Raw genomic sequence first — 26,698 nt, forward strand, 5'->3', positions numbered from 1 at the left:
GTGACTGCTATTCATTGAAAATAGCAAGAGGAATGGAAGATTAAAATATAAAATTCTAATGCAAGGATAAGTTAGCAGTGTTATTTAACTAGTCTTTACCTTTTATTTTCTTACAAATGGAATGACATTGGAAGATTTGTTTATTCCCAAAACTGCTGCCATGATGGAGTGATCAACTATAAATACCATTTACCTAAAAGCAAACTTGATTATTTCTTCCATTTGTTGAAACGCCTTGGAATATTGTCTACTTGTCTTTTTTTTGCAATGAGGAAATTTCCAGTCATAACCTGGCATGCAGCTATGTACTATTAAAAAAAACAACTTAGTAGGCCTATATGGGTCAATTTAGTTATTTTTGGAAGTGAGATTTAGAAGTTAGTTCTTGTGACCCAGGGAGCTGAGTGGGAAGATAGTATCTTTGGACTCATTGGTGTCCATAGTAAAAAATATTTACTGTAAGAATATTACAAGACACATATGTATCAAGTTTTTATTAAAAAAATATCCACCAAACATTACCCTAATCATTGCTGCCTATAACAAAGTAGTTCTAAAACACTATAGAAGAAAAATTAAAAGGTGTTGGGAGGAAGGTCAGTCATAGGAACAAAGGGATTTTAAGCAATAACATTTCCTTTCATCTCCTTAAACCGACTTACTCAAGTATGGGTCAAGTGAGATACTGAGTTTATGGAGGTATATGTTTAATGGTATTAGAAATGAATCTAGTTCTTCCATACTGGTTCCTTCATGCTATTTTAATTTTTTTTTCTTATGTATTTTAGGAAATATTATGTATTATGGAAATATTCTATCCCTATATTAATATCTTTGTACAGCTGGTAAGCTGAGAGATAAAGCTCATGTCAAGACTGACCATTTGGTCTCTACATTACTGTACATTTACTGCTAAAGTACTTTTAAAATTTTAGTAATATTTAGCCTAACACACCATCTGCTGGCCAGTGATTATGTTGCAATAGGGATAAAATATGACATGGCAAAGTTGGTATCTAATCTGACATTTATTTCCCTCTGCCAAAATTAATTTTGTGAATTATTGATAAAATAGCAAATTCAATAAGTGGATTAGTTTAATACTAATAGTTTAAAATGGCTGCCTTGTTATTTAATCAACACATAAGAATTATAGCAGGTAGGTATCTTCTCACTAGAGCCACATATTTTCAGTATCTGAAGTGTGTGGGAGCAGTCTTTAACAATGTTACTGTTGCATCTTTTTATAATTGGTTTCATGTATTTCTTTTAAGATGACCAGGCTGAGCCCAATCTAAGTCCAGCTCAACTTGAATTCTATTGACTCTTCTCTATCCCAATTTGCTTTGGCCTCTTAATAATTCAGACTCTTGTATATAGCTTAAGCTTGCAATAAACCTATATATTCATTTGAAGAGTCTGAACTCATTTCCTGTATGTGACAATTTCATAATATAAGAATAAAAAACAGCACATCTTTCAAATGAATTGCTTAATTTTAAAACATCTCTAGTTCCTACAACCATCTTAAAAACATTTGTGATTTATTGTAGACCTAAAATTAAACCTGTTTATATCATTATTAATCTTAACGTGTGTATGTTGCCCTATACTCAGCAACTCTGGGTGGCTTATAAATTGTGAAAAACCATTTGAAAATAAAGGTACAAAAGAACAGAGATGACAGATAAAACAAACTCAGATGGGAACAAGAAAAAGAAAGGGCATAATATAGAATGTATAATAAAGCATGTCTATTAGCTGGAGCAATCAAGTGTCATTGCCTATGCATGGAAGTTGGTACCCATAACAATCTCTTTACACTTGTTCTTAGGAATGCTACATGAATAATCTTATAATAGATTTTTGGCACGCTAAGTTGTCCTTATTGTATCGAAGTCAGCATTCTTTCAAGTCCTCTCTTGTAGCTTAATTTGTTCTACAATACAAACTATTCCAATATAAAAATTATATAAATTTTTCCTGCTTTAGACAGGATAACTATAAATACCTTCACTTCTTCAAATCAATGAAGATTGTCATCTTTGTGGTATAAAGTACTCAAATCAAGAAAAATCCAAGTCACTTTACATAGGCCTATTGGTTTATCTAGTATCTTTGGGAAAGCCTCTCCCACCCCAAATTTCCCCTTCCAATTTTCCCAGCACCATGGATTAAGTTTTGAAAAACTAATGTCTTTTGTTATTTTGCTTTATAAAATATAGCAAAATTTCAGATTTTTCTGACAGAACCACTAGATTAAAATACTCCTCCGTAGTACCCTTTTATAAAGTAATATAGACAGTTCATTTTCATTTTTAATGTTTCAGCTCAGATCGTTGAGTCACCTTCCTTTTATTTGAATCCTCTGATTTACTTACTGCATCCCATCTAGCATCTCTTCAGTATTTTGTGATTTCATAAATGTTAACTATCAGGTGGCTCAACCAAAGTCTCATCTTCCCAGCATTTGATTCACAGCATTGCTGTGTGGAATTATTTCAGGACATCTCATTTGTTTTTATTACCTTGTAATTCATATACCCATACATCATTTCTATAATGTTTTGGTGTAAACTCTAAAACCTTGCTTGAGACAACAGAAAGCTTTCAATTTAGGAGCACAGATGTTGTCAGTGGGATTGGCCTTATGAAACTTGAAGAAATTATGTCTTCTAGTGAAACAGAGAGCAGGCTATACCCATTATATGTCGTTAAAGTTATTTCTGTCTCCATTTAAATTTCATTATCCTTTGTGCTTCTTACTTTCATATTATTGGTAAATTCAAGAGACTGTAAACTGTAAATGCAGCGGTAACAATGTAAATAGAAATATTTGAGGTTTATTTGTCCCATCCCCTGAAAGTTAAGAGATACATTTGTGTTTTTATCTATATTTATTTACTCGTGAAATTGAGGGAAAGAGTAAAAGTCACACTACACTTGCCAACACTAAATGTTCAAACCTAAACATGCAAAACTAGTGTACTTTTACCAAAAGGTATATAAATGCAATCTTAATACTTTTCTTTGTAGACAGAAATTCAATTTAAGGCTATTTGAACATTTATAACAAAACTACTTTCTCAATATGTTAAGTCGCATTCTAATTACATTATGTGAGATCAAAACAAGCAATGTTAATATTTAGGTCAACTTTTTAAAAAAATATGTTGTAATTCTCCCTGGCTAAACCACATCGACAAAAGGAATCTACCTCAAAAGAGTTTATTGTGGAATTTTACTGATATAAAACTAAAGTCTACATAATTAAAAGTTTTACAAATTCTTTGATTTAAAGCTGGTGACCAGTTTTAAAAAGCACAAGATCATATAGCACTCGTTCTTTCCACAATTTTAAGGTATTTTAGCCAGGATGGCCTAGTATAAAAAAGTGTAACTCATGAAGTATAGTTAATACTATTAATTACAGCCGTGAGTACACTTTTATTCCTATCAGTTTCAGAACTGATAATTAAGCAGCACACACAGCTAGTGAATGAAGTCCCCACTGATTGGATATGTAAGGCAATATTGTACTATACTGAGTATGTATTTGTGGCAGTAATTGAGATGCAACTTAATCACCTGATTCAAGTACAGTTTTAAAAACACATTTTGCAAAAAAAAAAGATCCTATTTTAAGTGTGAGCTGGGAGAAAGTTAAAATGTTAGAAACAAGTATCAATCTGCAATAAAATGTATTTTAAAGCTTAGAAGCACAAACTAGTATTCAGAAAGTTTTAAGAATTCCAACTGTTAAACATGAATTTTTCTGGTTAGGAATTAGAACACAGAAAAATCTAGACTAGATAAATTATACAAACATGTCTAGAAATAAATAACATAAATTCAAACATAGAGAAACATATCTCATACAAACTTCAAATGAACTCCAACTTCAAATAACTTTTGCCAGTAGGGCTACATAATTGTCAAGTATGTTTTGTCACCAATATTAAACTGCAAGTTTTTCTACCTTTACAAATGACAAACATGAATATTTCAGGTTTTCTATATCTATTGTTGAGTCAAACAGTTTTAAGAACAGCTCTGCTTCTTCTAAAATGATGTGCTCTCTTCTCCTACAAATGAAGATTAAAGAAGATAAATTTAAGTGCTGCCAGATTCAAATTAAAATGTCTTATTATTTACTTCTAAAAATAAAGCTCTTGGATCAAAGAACAAACCAATTTAAAAAAAACCTGGAAGCAAAAAAAAGTTTCTTTCCATACATAGGGCAATTTAGCAAGGTAACAAATAATTATCAATCACAAACTATTTTATTCACATTATTTAGAGTATTATAAAAGAGGTTTTTATAAACTTTCTCTGGAAGAATATTTTGTCCATTGTAAAGGTTCAAGTAAATAGTATTAAATATTAAAAATTACTCCTTTTATAAGGCTCTAAGGGAAAAATTATTGATATAAAATCATTCTCTAAGATAGGATTCCTTATATTAACAAAGTGGCCTTTTTTGTTTTTAAATTTTAAAAAGGGATTATCTCTGCCATTAATTCTACACACTTGGTTGAGTTGTAGGTACAAGACTACCTTTCTGCTATTTTCAAAATTTATTTAAAACTGATCTAAAACATAATAAAATAAATATATACATTTCAGATTAAATTAGGATAAACTGTGTTCTGGTCTAGGACTACAATAATATATTCATTATTTATTCATTTATTCTGCAGTGCAGAAAGTAAATGTAGAATTTACTTATGCATTCTCTATTATAGCTTCTTTGTGATGTGTGAAGCTGCTGTCAAATTTCCATCATCAAAACAGTGTAAACAGAATTTGAATACCAAATTAGAATGCAACAATAAATCTATAAAGGAGGTTAGTACTTAGCTGTAGCCATCTCTGTCAAATCTGAAGTCAGAATATTTCCCATACATATAAACCCTGTAAATCTGATCTTCTTCAATAATTCCTAATAACAGATCTCTTAAGCAGTTTTTCAGTTTTATTGATACCTTAAGATAGTCCTCTTGAGTTACAATATTGTTCCTCAACCGATTATCTGGATTACAGAGACACGATACTACTGTCTGTATGCTGCGATCCACAGATTTCTAAAACAATTAAAACATTATTAATGTATTGTGAATATTGCGTGTTAGATGTTTTCTAATGCCTGAATGTTGTATAAAGAGATAACTTCAGTCTCCTCATCTTTTCCATTTTCATTACTTCAAAGCCCTATATGTATGAATCAAAATCTGATTACAAAACAGCCGAATTTCAGAGTCAGTTAGTATCAGGTCAAAGGTGTGAAGGATGATCATTCCACATTGTATGCTGCACTGTATTCAGAAAGTTTTAAAAATTCCAACTGTTAAACATGACTGAAAGGCAATTGGTGAGCAAGGTGAGCAAGGACTATCTGTACTTTCTGTGCATTGCTTTTTTTCCTTGTGTAGAGGTTATAAACCAATATTCCAAAACATTAGAAGATTGATCTGTTACATATGTCAACAAATATATTTGCTAAAAAACAGTTGTTAAAACAGTTGTTAAAGCATGAGTTGACGATTTGTGTCCACATATGAATCCCCTACATAATGTTTATGACTATCAAGGACTCAAAATTTCATGTTTAAATTTTGTGGCAAATGCCCGCCTTTCTGTAGTGCAGTTTTGTTTTGTTATTCTTTTCCAAAGGGTATAAATGGGAGCAAGATACCTCTTGAAGACAATTTTTAAAATATATTGTATTTTTCAGTGTACAAGATGCACTCCCCCCCCCTCCAAAAAAAAGTGGGTGTAAATGTCTCTGCATCTTATACAGCTAATGTTGCCAAAGCCCCATCCATCCGCCAGCAACCACCCTTTGGCCTTTGCCTCCCAGCAATTTACTTCCTTGCAGCAAACAGCCTAGTCAGTTTCAGCCTGATTAAGTACAAGCAGCTGATTGGTGCTTGGATCGGCCTCCTGGAATACTACTTATCAGTGGTTTCAGGCCGCAGGGATCGCTGTCATTGCCATTCATTGCTGCTGCCGCCTAACACTGCCTCCGTGCACCCCATTTTTGGCTCATTCCAGGTGGCAGAGATAGGCAATTATGGCAAACAGCCTGGAGCAGCTGATAGGCAGTATTCCAGGAGACCAATCCACCTGCCTGCTTAAGCTAAATCAGGCTATACTGAAGCTGACCACACTGTTTGCTGCGAGGTGAACTGCTGGGAGGCAGAGGCAGAAGATTTATTTCCTCTTTGTTTTTCTCCCCAAAAGCTAGGTGTCTTATATTTCAGAGCATCTTAGAGTACGAAAAATACAGTACATAGAAAGCAATGTGCTGGCTTGAAGCTGATGTGACGGCGAGATCGGACACGGGAAGCGTATCTCTGCGTACCCTTGTTGAATTCTCCTCATTGGTGGGCTCCAAAAGGAGCCAAAGCCATCCTGTAGGTGCAGCGAAGCAAAGGGGTACTCTGAGAGGTCGAGGATAGCTGCATCTCTCTTGCCTGACCCGGGGCTTTCCCCCCCCCCCTCAGCCATAACGAGAAGAGGTAGCTCAGTGATGGCTCCCGTGAAGCTGGGGCAGCCAACAACCATAAAGAGCTGAGGTGGTGCAGTGGTTAAATGCAGCACTGCAGGCTACTTCAACTGACTGCAGTTCTGCAGTTCAAATCTCACTGGCTCAGGGTTGACTCAGCCTTCCATCCTTCCAAGGTGGGTAAAATGAGGAACCGGATTGTTGTTGGGGGCAATATGCTGACTCTGTAAACCGCTTAGAGAGGGCTGAAAGCCCTATGAAGCGGTATGTAAGTCTAACTGCTATTGATATTGCTATCTAAGCTTTGTGCAGGAGCAGAATTTGGTGAACAGTGTATGAACTCGGTGAGAGGATATTCTTTTATTAAAACTTGGCTCCAAGAAAACCCAGGGCAACTATTTATTTAGAACTATCCATCAAAGCGGCGAATAAGCACTTTGAAAATTTACTAAATCGGAAGGAGAAAGAATTAGAGAGGCAAAAAAAAATTCTTTAAAAATGCAGAAAATTGGACTCTCAGAAGTCGTGATATTGAGAAGGCATTTTTAAATGCTGGAACTATGGATTTTAAAAAATTAATGCTCCTTTTTTACTTGATTAAATTAAATTAAAATCAACTTGCCAGTAACAACATTGTGAAGTAGAGAATACCATCTTGCTGATGAGAGGAAAATATACAAGCCAGGGAATAATCATTTTAAGGACTTTGAAAATACTTATTGGATTACATTCATCTACCCTAAGACCACTGGAGACTTGAATATTTAAATATGAGAACATGGAAGATTTTTAATTAAAAAGACCCCTGAATGTTATGTTATACGATTGAATTCATAAAAGTGATTTGAGGAGGCTTGGATAACCCCCTGGTCTATTTAAATTTGACTGATTATCTATGGGACATAAAAAATTGTGACTTGTGTAAACTAAGCTTTAAATAAATGGTTCTTGGAATATTGGCCAAAAGTGGGATCTACTAAAACAAGATAAGACACAACACAAGGAGGAAATGAATAATTTTAAATGAGATAGAGCTGATGTTCCAAAGCATTAAGGATTTTATATAGAAACAACATAAGGCGATTATGGAATTAATGTATGGCGTAGACCAAAACTGGAAAATATTATAGAAGGGACAATGAGTAAAGATCAGGACAGTCAGGAAAGGAAGGAACGAGCAGAAGGAATGGAGGGAAAAGCAAAACCAAAAACCAGCGAAAAGAAGATAACAAGGAGGAGATATCATCAAAATTAATAACTAAGGAATTCAAACAGGGAAAACATTTTAAAAGATTTAAAAAGAGAATGGGAGAAACAGGAAGATATTTTGAGAAAGGAGAAAGGGATTAGAACAGATAGTTTAGACAGTGGAAGAGAGCAGGGAGGAGAGAAAAAGTTAGATTGAACAGTCAGGATGTAGAGACAAAGATTTAAGAGAAGAATATGGGAGACAAATCAAAAAAAGAATAAGAATTAAAATACTGATGGATAGAAAAGAGAAAAGAAGATTCTTCAAGAACATATTTTAACAAAAACATGTACTAACATTAGAATTATATAGACTGGACAATTATTTTGTATGTACTGTGATAAGCACTGGGATAATATTTTAATACAAATAGATATGAAGCGTGAAATATGGGAATTATGAATAAAAACTAAGCATCAAAAATGGGAAAATTAAAGATTGAATGATGGTACTATTAAACATGCCTAAATAATATATTGATTAGCAGTGAAATAATAAAATCAAATGAGTAATTAAATAATGAAAAATATATTTTAACACAAGCATGAATATTAATAGCAGAATTACATAGATTGGATGAATGGAAAGAATATTAATAGATCTACATGTTTAAATGATATTGTGATTGCTATTAGAATTGTACATTGAAACAGTGAACAATGAAAGAATGAAATTTTAATATAAATAGATAAATAAGGGAAATATGAAAAATAAATCAGATGAAAGATGAGACAGAAAAGAAGCATCTTTTAATACTAGGGTGACATCAATAAAAGTTAGAATTAAGACAGAAATAAGAGGGGAATAACAGTACACATTTTAACATAAAAAGATCATGTTATGAGGGAGGTTTAGAAAATGGCAGTAGTATCAGGTATGTTTGAACAATATGAAATAATGAAAGACTATAACCGAATATAAATGTGTATTATTAAAAACACATAAGCGGGATAAATGTAATAACCATGAGTAATACTATGTTTACTTGTAACAAAATGTATGATACCCAGACGTCACACTGTTCACGCATTGATATGTATAAGTAATATAAAATAAAAAAACTTGAGCAAAAAATAAAATAAACAAATAAATATGCTGGCAGCTGCTAATGCATTACACATTAAAACTGGTGTAGTCCCAGGTGTATGTCTGAGTATCCTCTTGTAATCCTTTCATCCCTAATCTCTTAACTGTGGTGGAGAGAAATAAAGCCAAGCAATTTCTGTAGGCAATATCTGGTATTTGTTCTATCCTCCCAATAGCACAGAAATTGGAGAGGGACTACAAGATAGTAAATGAATACGCAATGGGGACTACACTAGGCTGTTTACATTGTGCTCCCCCAGCTGCCATTGCTTTCAGGTTCAGTCTCTATTGAGTGCCTGTTTACTGTCTTGTAATCACTAATTCCCTTCTTTTTAATTATCCTACCCCAGGTAAACATTCCAAAGAGTGGGGAGTGGTTAGGAGGCAAACAAAAACCAAAAATGCAAAATGGATGAGTCTTGACACCCTGGAAAGTACAGCTGTGATCACCTGCTATCCCTATATTGTGACCATTTTACTTAGTGACAGAATTGTAAATTCCAATTGTGGTTGGCAAACAAAGGCTATCTGTACTATTTGTATTTTACTCTTGCTTTTCATTTATTATACATCCAAGATTTGATTTTTCTTTGTGTAAAGAATATTTATGTAAAATAAATTATACCTTTTGCGGACTGTTTGCACATGATTGTGCAGTGTCAGTCATAGAACACTCTGCTTGGTCAGTTCCTACATCCATTTCACTACCATAATTCACTGTAGTATATGCCTGTGTAAAATTTAAAAGAGTTAATAGAAATGGATTCTGTCCATGCTATGAACTGATTAAAGTCTGAAATAGAAACTACAGGGGAAAAAAATCTATATTGCAACTTAAATACATAAAGCTTAATTATAGTATTTATTTATTTATTTATTATTTGCTTATAGAGTGGTACTTTGGTCCTCGACTACTTTGAAACTAATCTAATTTGGTACTCAAGGTATTTTGACATAAAAAATTTGTCCCAGTATTTGCTACACAACATACAAGCTAGTATTCGTCATTGTCAGCTGGTTTGTGACTCACTACATTATTCCCAATGGGAAAATTTTGTTTGGTATTCATCATTTTGGGTTCTTATTGCCTCCTGGAACCAATTAATGATGAGTACTGAGGTACCACTGTATTTGACAGACATATAGCATTTTGACCTATCGAAAAATAGTAGACAGCATCTTGGAAATTGTGGCTTCATTCATTTATAATCAAACTAGTTAAAATAATAAAGTATATCAATGCTTCAATAGATAAAATGACTTAAGTTTACTTCCAGCAACAACATAGTTGGAATACATGTTAGAATGTATTTTGTATTGCAACAATTACAGAATTATTTAACAAATAGATGACAGTGTTTAGTTTGCATCTATAGTTATAATCTATGGTTCCCTTTATGTTCTGAGGAATTTCTTGTGACAGTTGAAATAACTCTTTCATGCATCTTTTGTAATCCTTTAAACGTTTATTTAGCAGTTTCACATTTATATGTATGAATGATTTGATCACCTTCTATACTGAGAGATTGTTCTCTGAGCTTTGTCTATCCACTCATCTGAAGGGTGTTCCGGCCTATACATTTATACATTTACTTTGTAGTGTTACACATGTTCCTATTCATGTACTTCCCTCATTAGCAGCATTTTCATTCATTTCCAAAACTGGGGATTCTGATTTGTCAGATTTGCAAATGAAATCTTTGTTTCAGCTTGTTACTGGCCATTTTCTTCTATTTTATTAGTCTTCTTGCTGTTGCTGTTTCTTGCACTTATTTATTGTAGCTGGCTATGACTGGTTTAGTCTGTTCTGTGCTAAACTTTATATTTCTCCTCTAATTTGAGTTTTTACTGGGTTTATCTATAGTTTTATATTGATTTCATCTCTAGTTTATCTAGGTTGAAGCTGTTTTACCTAGGCCCTGCTAGAAAATTGTTTTATTCTATAGAAATGATAGCATGGAATTATCTAGCCATACAGATTGGCAGCAGAAGATGCTTATATAACCATACAGATCAAAATAAATTATACAGGATACAGTCACTGTGGGCCTTGCTCTTAACAGATCTAAGCAACAAACTCTATTTGATTAGAAAGCTATACCAAATCAACCTGATGAAAGACGAGGAAGATATGCAGGATTACATAAGGCGTACCTTGGAAATGGTTGAATGTCTGAGATATATAGAAGAAATAAAAGATTTTCCTGTTGCAATACTATTACTTAATAGTTTACCAGAAAGCTATAAAACACTTGCCACAATGCTTAATTGCATGTCCAGATGACAAGCTAACATGGGAATATGTTAAGGGCAAGATGAATGTAAGCCTAAAATAGAAAGCATTAATACTGATGGTGCCTGTCAGAGTCTGTTTTAAAAATGAAAAATAGAAATAAAAAATTACATGAAGAAAGAAACATGTGAATGCTTTGTATGCGAGAAAAAGAGTCACTTATAAATAGATTGCAGAATCTGGAAAGCTAGAATGTAAAAATTAAAAGAGCCAAAAGTGTGAAAGAAGAAACTGATTTTTCTTCAGACAATGTACATATTTTTCAATCCAAAAGTAGCACTTCATTTTGCAAACATGGTATGTTGATTCAGGAGCTATGAATCACATAACAAATGACAAGTATTTCTTTATTCACTTTAAAACAAACTATCACCAGAAGTAATGGGTAAATAATGAAATCAGAAGGAATAGAAGATGGTTTTCTTTACTATCCTATTTCTCAGACGGTCACCAGAAAGTTACTTGTAAAAAATGTACGATGGCACTCCTCTTGAAACTAATCTTTTGTCAGAGTACAAGCTCACAAAACAAGCAATGTAGTGACCATTAAAGATGACTGTTGTGTTATCACAAGAGGGGACATCTTACTTGCAAAGACTAAAATTATAAACTTTTATCAGCTGAATTGCAATCAGGTAGCTAATACTGCCAAAGAGAAAAAATATTCAAATTACATTCACACATGGCACAGACACCTTGGACACAGAAGTTCTGACATAATAAAGAAATTAACTGAGAAAGACTATCCAAGTAAACTAAAAGAAGGGCTGGCACTGGGCCACAAGAAGTTTCAATCAGGAGATACACCAGAAGCAATAAAGGCATCCTAGCCAAATATCAGTCTTGTGTTGCTCTTCTTGTGCAATATCCATCAACGTTGGTGATCATGTTGGCGATCCTATTTTTATCAACAGCTGCACAAAAAAGTGCTGCTGAATTTTGTCCAAACCAGTCCCTTACATTTTGAAGCCATGTGTTCTTTTGCCTGGGCCTTGTTTACCTTTAATCTTTCCCTGGGGGATATTTCAATGGCGTATTTTTCCAGGTATCTCATCACATGTCCAAAATATTCTTCCGCTTTTTAATGGTTTTGATTATTTTCCTTTGCTTTCCCAGGCAGCTTATCACCTCATTTCTGATTTTATCAACCCAGTAACAGCCGTCTGCAAATCTACATATCAAATGCTTCCAGTCTCAAGTGGCTTTCTCTACTCAGTAGAGCAGGATAGAAAAGATGTAACATCTGACAAGCCTGATTTTCATTCTTAGGCTTATGTTGTGACCGCAGAAGACCTTTTTCATTTTAAAGAATGCTGTTCGAGCTTTCTCTATCCTTGTCTTTACTTCAATGGTCATGTCCCAGCTCTCATGTAAATTAAAACCGAGGTACGTGATCCTTTCAACTTTTTATAGTGGTATTCCTTCTGAATTTATTGGTGGTAAATTAATGAGTTGTTTGCTGATGACCATGATCTTGGTTTTTGAGGTGTTAAACTTCAAGCCATGTTTTTCAAATATTCCTGTGACTCTTGATGAGGAGCTGAAGGTCTTACTTAATGCTTACTGCCAAGCAGAACTGTATCATCAGCATATCTTAAATTGTTGATCCGAACACTGTTTATTTTGAGGCCAGTATCCTGTCTGACCCTTCTTTGTATTTCTGCATCATCTGAGTATTTTTGGCCTATTCTCACATGTACTACCTGATGCCATTTTAGGCTCTATGAATCAGATGTCTTCCTTATGTTGCTCACAAAGCATTAAAACCCAGAGATGGGAAGAAGAATGCAAAACAGATTGTAGCCACCAGAGCCTCAGCAGCTCCGGTGCTTGCTCTTTCGAGAGCTAAGACCTAAGCAGCAGCAGCAGCTTTGTGGAAAACCAGGACAAAAAGAAGAGGAAGAAAAAGGACAAAAAGAATGATAAGAAATAAGAAACAGAACTAAGAGCTGAAATGGGACTATTATAAGGAGTAATTGTTGAGTGGAGGTGTTTGAATACATGTTAGAATGTATGTATTGCAACAATTACAGAATTATTCAGCCAGTAGATGGCAGTGTTTAGTTTGCATCTATAGTTCCTTTATGTTCTGAGGAGTTTCATATGACAGTTGAAACTGTTAAGTAGCAAGACCCATGGTGACTGTACACTGTACTTCTATCTGTATGGCTATATAACAATCCTGCTACTATTTCTATATAATAAAACAGAATTTTCTAACAAACTTAAAAAATTAGCATCAATTTTTAAAGTGCTAGAGTCGTGCAGACTACTTAAAGTATTTCTTCCAAGTACACTTGTCCAGATATTTAGATAATTTTTGGAGGCCCTTCTTTGACTGTTTCTACTAAATTTAAAAATCACCTTGAAGGCACTATTTAATGAAGTGTCAGAGAAATTATGTTCATGTAAAATTAACAGATATGATAATATAAAAATAATCACTCAGCAACTAGTACATAAACAAGGATGGCAGGTCTCCTTTGATCATTGTAAATATTAGCCACTGAATTTAAATAAATGCAAGAAATGTGACTTACTGGCACAATGTAATTTCTTGGTTCTCCAGGAGGCCACTGTGGTGGAATCTTAAAAAACAGTAAGTGAAGAAACTATTAAGTAAACAGAATTTTAGCAGAACATAGCATTTAACTTGCTTGATAAAATATTAGAAATACAATAATGCATCTTTGAGTAGCAATAGCACTTAGGATTATATACCGCTTCAGTTCTTTACAGCTATCTCTACAGAGTCAGCATCTGGCTCCTCATTTTACTGGCCTCAGAAGGATCGAAGGCTGAATCAACCTTGAGCCAGTGAGAATCAAACTGCCAAGTAATGCAGTAATGCATTGACAATAACGCAGTACTGCATTTTAACCACTGCACCACCATGTCTATGGAGATTCTCAATCATCCAGGTCATGGTTATCCTAAAGGTGCCTTTTCCAAAAGGTAACAGGGTTTTTTTTGTTTGAAAACGTTTTGCTGAATAACTAAAGAAACTCCTTGGATGAAAAGTGAAAAATCTTTAAAAAAAACCAAGAAAGTCCAGTTGTTGTTTTTTTAAAAAGCACCTCTTTAAAAAACATCTTTGAATATTAATTTTTAGAAATATGAATGTCTGCCTTCCAAGTTTAAAGCAAGTAGCCTAAGTTAAGCAACAAAGTTTGCACAACTCAAAACAAAAATAGTAAGATAGATGATCAAGTTTCGCTTACTTGGTTGATAAAATATGAATGCTCATCAGGCTTATTTCCTGCTCTGAACTATATCAACTCTGAGTAGCTTCCATATTTTTCTTTGTAAATAAGGTTAAATATATAAGAAGAAAAAACCTACAATTTAGGTAGGTTACTGAATAATTCTGAATTATTACTGAATAATTCTGAATTATTACTGAATAATTCCTTAACAAATCTAACTCCATTGCAAGACAGAAAAGCTTTATAATTTATCTCCCTTCCCCCAATCCAACTGTTTACAGCCTTCCTAAAACCTAGCAGCATTGCATTTCATCTGATATCTGATGAAATGCTTAGATCTATCAAATGATCCAGACCAGAGGTGTCAAACTCATGGGCCGGATGTGTCACATGCTGGCCCTGCCCCCCACCCCCAATTTAGCGAAGGAGGGACAGTTCCAATACATCACATGATGCCATGATCCAGACAAAGGGAACAGCAACTGAAAGTTTGCTTTTCTGCACCTTTATATTGTATCTTTTGAGAGAGGGAATTCTCTTGATCTTATATGCAATCAGAAGTAGACAATCCTAAATTACCAATGTCTAACAGTTTAATATTATATAAGTACTTTTAGGTACTTTAAAAATCCACACAAATGCTGACAGGTGCAATGTGTAAGTGCCCTTATTTTTTGTCTTTGAAATCTGGATTACTGCAGTTTAGTAACAAAAAGCTCACAGCTGACAGTAAACACAATTTGATATTTATGAAGACCTGCTACTATCCAGCATATATGATGATCTTGCTTAGTTATTCCTACAAATACATTTCAAAGTATCAAGTGGCATGATCTGAAAGCCATATTAAAATATCTTTAGTTCAGATAAAACTAAACTTTTAATTCTTAGATACTAAAACTGAACTGTACACAAACCTGGTAATTATAAGTTGGCTGATATCCTACAGGAACTTGTTGCTGAATTAATAAAGCTGGAGAACCATAAGGATAGGCCTGTAAGTTCAAAAACAAAAATAGTTTTGAATAGTTTTCTACATGAACACATCTGGAAATCTGTTTTGAAAATGTTTCTGTACTTGTAAGACAGAAGTCATGGCAAACTACATTCTACCATAATATCTTATCAGTAGGATGTGGTTCGTAATTCCAAAAAACAAAAATGTTTTGTGCATCAACCAGTTGGTGTAAGCTTTAAATTCATGAATCTCTTTTTCTTTTGTGTTATCATTGTTTTTCAGTTAGTAATTTTAAGTTGGTTACTATTTTCAAATGTAATGATTAGTTTAAATCACAAGAAGTCAATGATTGGCAGCAAATAAATTTAAGAAATAATAATACATCATGTAGCTTGCTATCCTTTCTTCCCATGTTCACAAAAATAGAATGTAAGTCTCATGTCTAAAAACTGTATAGTACAACAAAGTTTTATCTAAATTAATTGGCAGTAAGAATGAGCAAGACCTATAGAAACTGTACCTACTACAATTCTGAAAAAATGTATTGATGACATAATTTTCTAATGAAAAAATGAGGGCATTTTAAGAAACCAATATAGCCTGCACCTGCAGAAAGATAAAAAGACCAAAAGATTGATCAATTGCGCGAGGTTCTAAAAACAAAAAAATGGCTTTTTTTCTGTATTATTGTAAAAGAAAGAAAAGGGAGAACCTGCTACAAGCAAAATTATTTTATAGCAACAGGTGCAGCAAGAGGGGAAAGTGCAACACCTTTGGTTTCTTTCCTGCTCCCCAAAGTTGAAATGGGTTTGATTGAGTATAAGGAAAAGGAGGGAATTAAACTTGATTTAAATAGATGATTAGGAGGTACCAGGCGATCATGAATGATGGAGCGGTGTGATGTCTTAGCAGTTAAGCCATTGGGCTTGCCAGCAAGCGGGTCAAAATCCAAGTGCTGTGCAACAGGTGAGCTCCGATTACTCATACCAACTCATGCCAACCTTAGTTTGAAATCATGCAAATATGAGTAGATGGATGGATATCACTTTGGCAGGAAGATTACTATGTTGCATATTTTCATGCTGGCCCCATGGAAGTATCTCTAAGACAACACAGGCTCCTTTGTTATAAGGAAATGTTGTAGGTGATGGATATGTTTAGCTTAGAAACACAACAACCATGGGGAGATAAGACAAGCTTTTTTATACAGCACTCATATTTGTTCAGAAGACAGGCAGGAAAGAGTGGCCTTAAATTACAAAGGTGATTAGATGATGTCCATGGCCCTTTGCAATCCTTGCATGATTAATGTTATTACTTCTTAAGTCTTAATACCATATATAGCAGTGATGGTTAACCTTTTCGGCATCGAATGCCAAAACTGGAACACATGCACGCGCGCTGGAACCCAGAAGAGCAGCTGGCGACAGCACACATTCCCAGAGAGGGCTCGGTGTGACACCTCTGGCACGTGTCCCATATGTTCGCCATTACGTATTGAGAATACAAAAATAAGCAATAATAGTATAAAATAGAAGTAATGGTTGTGAATAATATTCCAAAAACCCAATGGAAAACTTCATTTTCACTGGTTTCAGAAGCCTTTATTGATGAATGCAATAAATTTCCATATTGTTTCAGAATACAGATATGATAAAAAAGGAATACTTAATAGCCTTAGCCACCCTCACCCCCGGGAGGATCACTTTGGATAGGTCAATTCCAGTAGAAGTAGATAACTTGAATGTTTCATATCAAGCCATTTACGACTGCTTTAAGTCAAAACTATTTGATAACAATACATCATTATAAACTAATTCTTGTGATTTAAACTAATTCTATAAACTAATTCTAATTCAGTGATTTCTACCTTATTACATGCTTAGTATTTTTTAAAAATCTTCAGATTCTTTTGTTTTTATTTGTTTTCCAAAAAAAAATCTCCTACCCCGAAAACAAGCCCCAGCCCAATTTTCATGCCTGCACTTAATAAATCCCACCCCAAAAATAAGCCCTAGTTAAGCCCCCATCCACCATCTGGTTATATGAGGAAGGACGAGGCACATGCATAAAAATCAAGCTAGGGCAGGGGTCAGGGGTGGAGCTGCCTCACGTGCTCTGCACCCGCTTGCCTTAAGACCACCGCAGGTAGGCCTCCCATGCACTGACAAATGTCGTGATGCTGCCTGGCTACTTTTGCATCGGCTTGCAGCTACTTACAGCCAGACATTGCAAGGCTTGTCATGCTGATGCTGCTGCTTACAGCAGCTCATCATAAGGAATATCGCACAAGTGCTGCTGCTTACAACAAGGACACTGCAAGGCTCATTGTGCCTGTGCTGCTACTTGTGGCAGAACACTAGGAGGCTCAACATATCACTGCTGCCATTTGCACACAAACTGGCATAACACGCCTCCTGCTGGCCAGACTCCTCGTGGCAACTGTTCACGAACAACTACAAGTGGCTACAGAAGTTGGCCAGCGCCACAACAGGTGTCAGGGCATGGGAGGCCTGGCTGCGGTGGTCCTAAGGTAAGCAGGTAAGGACCTTCCCTCAAAAAAGACTTGGTGCTTATTTTATGGCACAAAGGAAAATAAGACCGAATCTTATTTTTGGAAAATATGGTAGCTTTTTCAATTCATTAACTATCTTTATTTCACTAGTTATACTTTTTATTTTTTATTTTATTTTTTGTAATTTTGTTATAAAATACAATACAATAAAACAAAAAAGTCAAAAATATCATTTTGAACTGTACCTATAAATCTGTGGCTAATTACCCAAAAATCTGAAAAATAAGTAATATTTTAAGAAATAGCAAGAGTTAGCAAATAGGCCACCACACTTTGCCTCTCCTGTAGTCTTTAAGCGACCTTCAGAAGTAACTCCCATGCTGAGTAAATTTCAAAAGTCTAACTGCATGGTGATAAAAGTATGAATCATTGTAGCCAGAGCTTTCTATTCCAGAAAGGGCCACAATTGACACACCAGTCATAACTGAGCAAAAGTTCTCCAGGCCACAGCTTCTAACCAGCAGTAATTATGAATCCAAGACAATGTCTCCACATCCCAGACATGTTTAAGAAATAATACTACCCCTTCAGAAGATAACATGAGAAATAACAGATGACTAAACATCAATTCTATCTCATTTCAACTAAACTTTAACATGTAACTTTAATTCTGACAGCCACCAGGAACAAAAAAAAATGGGTGGGGGAGGATGTTGACAATATCTCCAGTCAATTCCAGAGTAAGTACATAAAGTGGAAATAGTTTATACTATATTCTTATGAAATGTTTTAGATATTAATAAGAAGCTTGCATCTGAAAGTATGCCAATTTAGTAATATAATTCACTGGAATATTTTTAATCTAGTTGTACAATTTTACTTTCTCTGGAATGTAATTAAATGACTTAAATTTCATTCTAAAGACCTTACCTGAACATATTGTGTGACAGGACTCATCACAGCTGGAGACTGCATATATGTTTCCTGGTTACTCCAAACACTATGGAACTGAGGTGTAGGGGAATTAATAAGCATTGGCCTGGGTGGCACATGATAGGCACCTTATGGGATAAAAAAGTAAAGTTATATCCTCAAAATTCCTTCTACCTAAAAAACATTATAATATTCAAATATATTTCATCCTTCCACATAAATTAGTAGTTATCAGTATGCTCCTGAATTACACCACTGACAAGACCTACTATATAATGACAATGGTTTTCATATATCCATCCTGAAAAAGAAAGTGAGTAACTGATGGTAGAGTAGTAATAAATATCAGTGTGCACCAAGTGTTTTTGCCATCCTTCTATTATCTAGAAACAAAACTTCACTATAAAGAGGCTTTTCTTTATGCAGCCTGTCAAATTCAATAATACTCACATAAGTTTGGGTGTTTCCTTATTGCAGGTCCCAATTTGAGCTTCTTCCCATGAAAGTTTATTTGCGACTATAAAAAAGTAATTTAAAGGTTTTGATTCATGTACTTTTCTCAACAAATATCAATAGTTACAATTAATATAACTATAGTCTGTAACAATCATAGGTGACTGGAATTCCATACTGGCAAATGTGAAGACCACCAGATAATTTTCTTTCAGATTAATAATATGAATTATCACTAGCTATATTAGATTTTTGAGATAACTAAGGTCAAGAATGAGAAGGCAAGAAAGCTGCAATACTTCCCCTATTACCAGAAGAGCAAGAAAAATTAATGGCACTGAACAAGTCAATATAGAGAAGAAAAAAGGAACGAAATATTTTCTATCCAACTGTTCCATTGACAAATGAGTCAACAATGACTTGATGGCACATAATCAATAAATCATACTGGAAATCCCTTGAATAAAAAAGCAATCATTTAATAACATATCAGTGACTAGAAGAGCTAGCAGTACAGATTATAAAAACTACTTTGTGACAATTCCAGATTGTTTATCATAAGAGGCATCGGATTTGTGAGGAAATGGGGCCATTGTTACCAATCACAAAGCCATCCTTGCACTAACACATGTACATACATGCCTGACACATGCACATATATTGACATGTCAAAAGGATCAGATTGGTATCATTGTACAGCTCTCTCTGCTCAAATTTTTTTTGATCTTAGGAATTTAAATATTTATTCTAAACTTCTCATTAGAAGCCCCCTTGCATTTTATGACTATCTCTGTACATAATTTATATACAGCGAAGTACATAACCCATCTGGTTTTTGTTAGTCTGAATTACATATATTAAGAGCATCATGGGCTAATTGATTAGAACTAATTGAACAGAAAAGAAAATTTCTAGGATTCAGCTTCTGCAGAAATGTAAAATCTATTATGTGGCAGTCTTCAGATGAAAGGATGCTAAATGCCCCATGGAATTTTCAAGACACTACAGAATTAAATTCTATTGATGTTACCATTAACTACAGAACAGAGACCACTTGGATTACAGATTAAATTAAAGCCTTTGAGTAGGCAGAGGTCTGCAACCTTACAACACTTAAAGAGCCATTTGAACCAGTTTCCCACAGAAAACACCGGGGGCCACAAAAACTGGCTGGGTGTGGCCAACTCAACATCACTCCCACCCAATCACATGACCTCCCAACCACACCTACCCAGGTTTTGTGGCTTCTGGTGTTTTGTGGGAAATGGATCTCTCTCTCTCTCTCTCTGATTTGTTTTTCTTTTTCCTCTCTCCTTTTCTCTCCTCTCATTTGTTTCCCTTTTTCCTTTCTCTCTCCAGCTCTCATTTCTCTCCCTCTGCCACTTCGTTTCTTTCCCCCCCCCGCTCTCATTCTCTACTTCCATCATTTTCTCATTTCTTTTTTCTTTCTCCCCCTTCTCTCTCTCATTGGTTTCTTTCTTCTCTCTCATTCACCCTCCATCATTTTCTCATTTCTCTCTTCCTTTCCACTTTTCTCTCTCTCATTTCTCTCATGCATGTAGGTGCGCACAAGCAGAATACCCTCCTGGGCTGGGATCACAGCAACGGCAGCAACTTCTTCCATTGCCTTCACTGCGTGCTCAGATGAGTAGCCAGCTGCGCAGGACAGCCAGAGCTTTTCCCTCCCTGATTTTGGTGGCAGCTGCTTCTCCTCATTCCCCTCCTTTCTGAGCTGACATGAAGAGGACCATGGCTGGCACTGAACTGCCCACAAAGGATGTGGAATCACAAAAAGCAGACAGTCGCGGGCAGTACAGAGAAAATGCTAGGGGCATTTCAGCCACAGAGCTCTGCAGAGAGGCGCGCGTCTTCTCAGGATGGAGAGCAGGTCGAGTAACCGGGTCGTACCAGTGTTTCGGGGCAGAGAACAGGTCACGTGACCAGGTTGGCAGGAAGTCGCAGGAAAGGGGTCAAAGAGTCACATGCGGCTGTAGAGCCGCAGATTGGCAACACCGGGAGTAGGAGATTGAAACACAAATAGGAAAAGACTGTATTTTGAAGAACTATAAGATAGCCTCGAAGATAGTCTGGCAGACATCTCAAAACCCAATTAATCTTCCCTTGCATTTTTTTTTTTTGGGGGGGGGGGGTAAAAATAATTCTAATTTTGCAACTTGGATTGCATAAAGGCGGCCAGAATCCAATATAAGGAAACTTATCAAGTTTTCTTGATCAGTTTCATTTTGTTCACCTTGAAAAACTGATCAAAATAGTAAAAGTTACATTTTATTATTGGATAGTATTAAGATACTGAAAAAGACCAATAGAAGAAAATATTTATAGCTCAGATTTAAAATGAAGGATGCCCTTTGAACCTGGGACTCGCTACTAGCACTGATCATATTACCTTCCATGATAACAAGACAAGAGAAAGTTATTTGGATGTATTTGTATTGGTTGCATACTAGATATGGTTTAATTCAGACTTGATATCTCTCTCTTGTTCAGAAGTGAATCTGGATTAAAATATAGACTATACCAAATGAGTTAATATAAAGTTGTAATAAATAATATTCACCAGTTGAAATTATTTGGAGCAATAATTCATTCTCGGTTGAATAAATTTATCTTAATATTTTTATAATCAAACCAAGTTAATGCAATCATACAAGTACTTGGTATGATGACTATTTTGTTTGGACATGAGAGTATTATTTGGCAATAAAAACTGTATAAGAAGACCATCTACATTACAAATTGTAAACAGATTCTAAGTATCAACAGTCTGATCAAATATCTTATTTTTTAAAAAAAATCTTGTTATTTCCATTCCAAAAAAGAAACCCATACAAGGTTTCTACATTATTCCACGTAGACCCCAAGTTAACAACTTACTTCTACTATTTTCTGTACATCTACGTTGTCCAAAAATGATACAAATCCATATCTACAAAGATAAATCAAAAGTATATCAACATTCCTTTTGAATTAATATCCCATTATGTAATCAATAATTAATTCTCTGTAGCTGCTCCAGCCCTATGGAACGTCTCCCCGTGGAGATCCGGACCCTTACTACTCTTCCGGCCTTCCGCAAAGCGATTAAGACCTGGCTGTTCCAGCAGGCCTGGGGCTGTTGATTTATCCAGCCCCATTCTAAGCTATATGAATGTTGTGAAATTTTAATGTCTGTTCTTTTTAATTTTTATATGTTCCCCCTTCCTGCTTTATCTGTGAGCCGCCCTGAGTCTCTCGAGAGCATAAAAATCCTAATAAACCGTAATTAAATGCTTTGCATTAAAATGGTTGCATCCAGAAAAGTAGAAAACCAAATATCACAGAGATAAAGGATCAAATTAATGAGAAAGTTTATATCCCTCTATCTTCAAGGAAAATCTTATGCACTTCTCAAACTAGATGACCAATGGCTATTTTTAATACAAAGGAGATTGAAAATAAAACTTTTAACTTGACTTATTTCTGGTGATATTATGTATTATTTTATTTTAAAAATACCGATATGCTACCATTTGATTCTACAATAAAGATTAAAATAACGCACAATAAAGTAACATTACAATTAAATGTCACAGCAACAAAGGAATGACTAATTAAAACTAAAGCACACTACTGAATACTTTGTGTCTGAAACTTGCAGTTCAGTTTGAAACTTTTAATTCTATTCATTAATACATTTCATTACCAGTTAATCTTTGAATAGAGTAGTGTTTGATCTAAGTACTGTAGCTACTTAACAGCTTCACAATTATTTGTTATCGATGCCATCCAAACCAACCAACTTACCCTTTAGATACACCAGTTCTGTCAGTGATTATTTTCACTTCTTTAACTGTGCCATATCGTGTAAAAAAGCCCCGAATTTCTGTCTCATCCATCTAGGGATAAATTATATAAAGGCATACTAAACATTATTTGAAGGTAATATTACAGAAAGGCCCCTTAGTAAAATACTGTTAACTTAAAAAAGTATTCCGAATAACTATCCAATTATTTATTAAACAGCAGTACTACCAACATAATCTAAGAACATTTTAAGAGAGAACATATGAAACTTCCACTGAAAACTTTGAATCCAATAATAGTTATTTTTACAATCCTTAGAAGATATCGATGATGGGCTTCTTTTCACTTGGGATTGCAATCTTATGCAGAATTCAAACTTCTCAAGTTTTTGTAAAAACATAAGACACTGAAATCCTATTATGAAATAAATACATACCCTTATATCTATTCCACCCACAAAAATGGTATTTGGCATGATTTTCCCTTCAGGCAGAACATATCCTTGGCTGGTAGCAGGTAACTGAGAGTTTTCTTCTCGTGGAATATTTGTGTTTTGAGAGTCCTGATTTGAAGTAGACTACAAAACAAATGTTTTTTTTTAAATCCTCCTTCTTAAACACTATTACATCTAGAAATTATTCCTCGTGTATATAAAATAAGACACAAATAATGATAGAATACAAAAGGTAACCAAGCACATATTCTACTGGTCCAAAATAGAAAATCCTTGTTTTACATTTTTCTACAATTATTGCAGTATTTTCGGTAACCAATTTCATTGTATTTCAGTACAATGACAATAAAGATTATACTTATACTTCAAGATAAACTGCTCAGTTGCAACAATTCAGCAGCTTCCAAGAATACCTTGAATTGATAGCAGGAATTTGGTCCTCTTAATCAAGGTCACTGGAATTAAATTCACTATATCAATCCTTTATATGAATGCTTTTAAACTATTTCCAAATAAGAACCCAGCAAACTTTTATGGAACAACCTGCTGATCAGAAGGGCCCTCTTAAAGAGTGGCGCTGAACTACAATACTTGGGCTATACTGAATGAAGCTTATATGAATTGCAGTTCAAAATAACAAGTTAATCAAATATATTTGGATTGGCTTCTGATACAATCTCAGATCACATTAAAGTAAACACAAAACTTTTTTAAAAATCCATCTTATTAAATATGGATAACTTGATACATATTTAATATATATCAAGGTCAAGAAAAACAATTCAATGGAGAATCTTAAATTGTTAATTCTTTTTGGGATTGAGCCTTTGCCAGATTGCAGTTAACGTAGTAAAAAGAAAAGACGGCCGTTATTTGTCCACTTCAAACTTGCAACACTATTGGCGGATTCAACGTCCGAGGTGAACCTATTCTGAAGACTTACTTTGAGATAAGTGCAGGCAGAATTGAAGTCTGATACCTTAATACTGGCTACCATCCGATCTACGTTTATCTTGGAGGAAATCGCACTGAAACCAAAAGGGTCTAGTCATATCTCTGAAACTACTTATTTATAGATAGGGTTTTCGTTTACCCAGTTAAGAATGTCACACCCATAAAATCTATTAACGAGAATTAAGAATTGCTCTCCCTCCATAAAACACCCCCCAGGCAGGAGGGCGGAGGACGGAAAGGGGCTTTTTACAAGTATGGCTTAGCGCGATCAGCCGCAGTGACTCGTGGCCAGCATAAATCGATCGTTGACTCCCACGCGACGACAAAATGGTGATCACGCCTCCACCTCAGAAGCATCTTCGCCTAGTTTTCGTTTGGCCTTCCTGTGCTGCTCGACGTAGCCTACCATCTCCACACATCCTTTGCACGCCTCCACTTCGAAGGAAGGCGAGAGCAGCCACTTCCCGCCTTTTTCTTGCCCCTTTCTTCACAACCCCCGGGCTTGATTTAGGCCTTCAGTCCCGTCCATTTGAGCAACCTGCATCAAAATCTTCGTGGGCAAGTGGCTTTTTAAGTTTGGTTTCCTTTCTTTCTCTTCCTTTCGTTTTAGGCATCCCGTATGCTAAACTTAGCTCGTTTACTCTCGTTATTTTCCCCCCGGACCTTTAAATGGTTGTTTAAAAACCCAACAAGAGTTGTATCACGGAAAAGCCAATTCTTGCTTGAATGGAATACGACGGCCTCCTTGAACTTACCATCTTACCGCACGTCAGAGTAAAGCCTTTCCCGCTAACAATAACTAAGACGGGTATCCCCCGTTTTAAGTAACAACCCCACAAAACCCCCACCCTTCCCCCCGAAAACACGACCTGCGCGCCTCCTAAGCCGACGCTTATCAGAAAGTTGCCCAGACCCCGCCCCGAGGTGAGCGACCGAGGCTTTGCCACACCCAGAGCTTCGGGAGTGGATGAGAGCTGCCTTTTAAACGAGGGGGGGGGAGGCGGAGGGGAGGGGGAATTCTTTGGACCATGGCTTTTCTCATACTCGCATTCGTTTTTAATCCCATAAAGGTGTTTGATTATTTTATTAAGCCATTCATAGCGCTGTTAACATCATGGTCTGTAAAATAATAATTTTACGTGGTTGGTTCTCCCCCCCCCCCTCCACTTCTGCTGAGGTACATCTTGCTTCATTTTATTCATTTTTGCCTTTCTAAATAACTCCAGCCTAATACCCTTCTTCGACCTATTTTCCCCACAAACAACAACCCTGTGAAATGAATTGGGTTGTAAAGAGTGACCTAAAGTTCATGCCTAAGGCTGGACTAGAACTTGCAATCTCCCTATTTCTAACCTAGTGCTTAGAACTGAAATTGGCTTTCACGTTTGTTGGTTTGTGTTGAAATCCGAGCAATTAGAGTGTTTCTTTATTACTCCTCAGCTTAAAGGAGTTCTTGATTTTGCGACCATTTTAATATTTCCATTTACGTTTATACTAAATCTGAGATGGAACTACTGTAGCACTTATCTTCTTCCATTCTTAGCAATACTGAAATGACCCAATATTTTTGATATTTTTATTGTTCTCAGTAGTCAGATCCAGGAAGGTTAAAATGATTTTAATTAGGTGTTTAGGTCCTTCCCAAAGTAATGATGAATATATCCCAATGGTCTTTTTGACTGCACTGTAAAAGTTCAGATCTGTATTTTTATGATATAAAATCATGAAATCCTAATTTACTTTTGGAAATATTCCCCACAAGTTTACTATGCAAACATAATGTATTTGTATACATGGGTATAAATATAATGGATTCTGTGATTTAGCATCCATTGCACAAAAATGTACAATCCAGTATATGTCCACACAACAAAGCTTTGTATTTTTTCCAACAGGAACTTTAAAGTCCACAGAAGTCAGCTCTTTAGCCAAAGATGTATTTATAATGAATCATAATAGTACAAAAATGTTACTTTATAGTATAAACCAGTGTAAAAATATGGACCTAAATTTTAATTCCTTGAAATCATATCAATCACACATCACATATATTCCTTGCAATGCATCAAAAACATTGTGGTTTGTGGATGCCTCCTTTAAAATTTGAGGTATCTGAGTCTTGGCATTTACACTGAAACTCGAGAGAACATTTGGAATTTGTTGGTGTTATTGGTAAATCCACCAGAAGATCCCTGTATAGTATAATTTAGATAAATACAAGCTGCAGATTAAATTTTTAAAGATGCAATTTCATGCATGTGAATTAAGACATACGCTTGGTTTTA

General features: G+C 35.2%; 1 protein-coding gene across 1 annotated transcript; it reads right to left on the bottom strand.

The window, feature by feature from the left end:
- Positions 1 to 4,031: 4,031 nt before the first annotated feature.
- DAZL (deleted in azoospermia like) lies at positions 4,032 to 23,576 on the bottom strand. Its single transcript, XM_032238176.1, has 10 exons — positions 23,442 to 23,576; positions 23,006 to 23,097; positions 22,097 to 22,148; positions 19,199 to 19,265; positions 18,746 to 18,876; positions 15,260 to 15,337; positions 13,677 to 13,724; positions 9,469 to 9,573; positions 4,986 to 5,084; positions 4,032 to 4,085 (listed from the first exon to the last, which is right to left on the bottom strand). Exons 1-10 carry the CDS (start codon positions 23,478 to 23,480, stop codon positions 4,032 to 4,034), a joined length of 765 nt encoding a protein of 254 aa, XP_032094067.1. The 5' UTR covers positions 23,481 to 23,576.
- Between the last annotated feature and the right edge of the window lie 3,122 nt (positions 23,577 to 26,698).

This window comes from Thamnophis elegans, chromosome Z (genome assembly GCF_009769535.1).
Source record: "Thamnophis elegans isolate rThaEle1 chromosome Z, rThaEle1.pri, whole genome shotgun sequence".
Taxonomy (NCBI): domain Eukaryota; kingdom Metazoa; phylum Chordata; class Lepidosauria; order Squamata; family Colubridae; genus Thamnophis; species Thamnophis elegans.

Excerpts from the sequence above, each read along its gene's own strand:
- DAZL (XM_032238176.1), bottom strand. The coding sequence starts at position 23,480 with ATGCCAAATACCATTTTTGTGGGTGGAATAGATATAAGG. Across the intron at positions 23,098-23,441 it reads TGGGTGGAATAGATATAAGG|ATGGATGAGACAGAAATTCG; the intron begins GTATGTATTTAT and ends ATTTATCCCTAG. Across the intron at positions 18,877-19,198 it reads AAGGAAACACCCAAACTTAT|GTGCCTATCATGTGCCACCC; the intron begins GTGAGTATTATT and ends TTATCCCATAAG.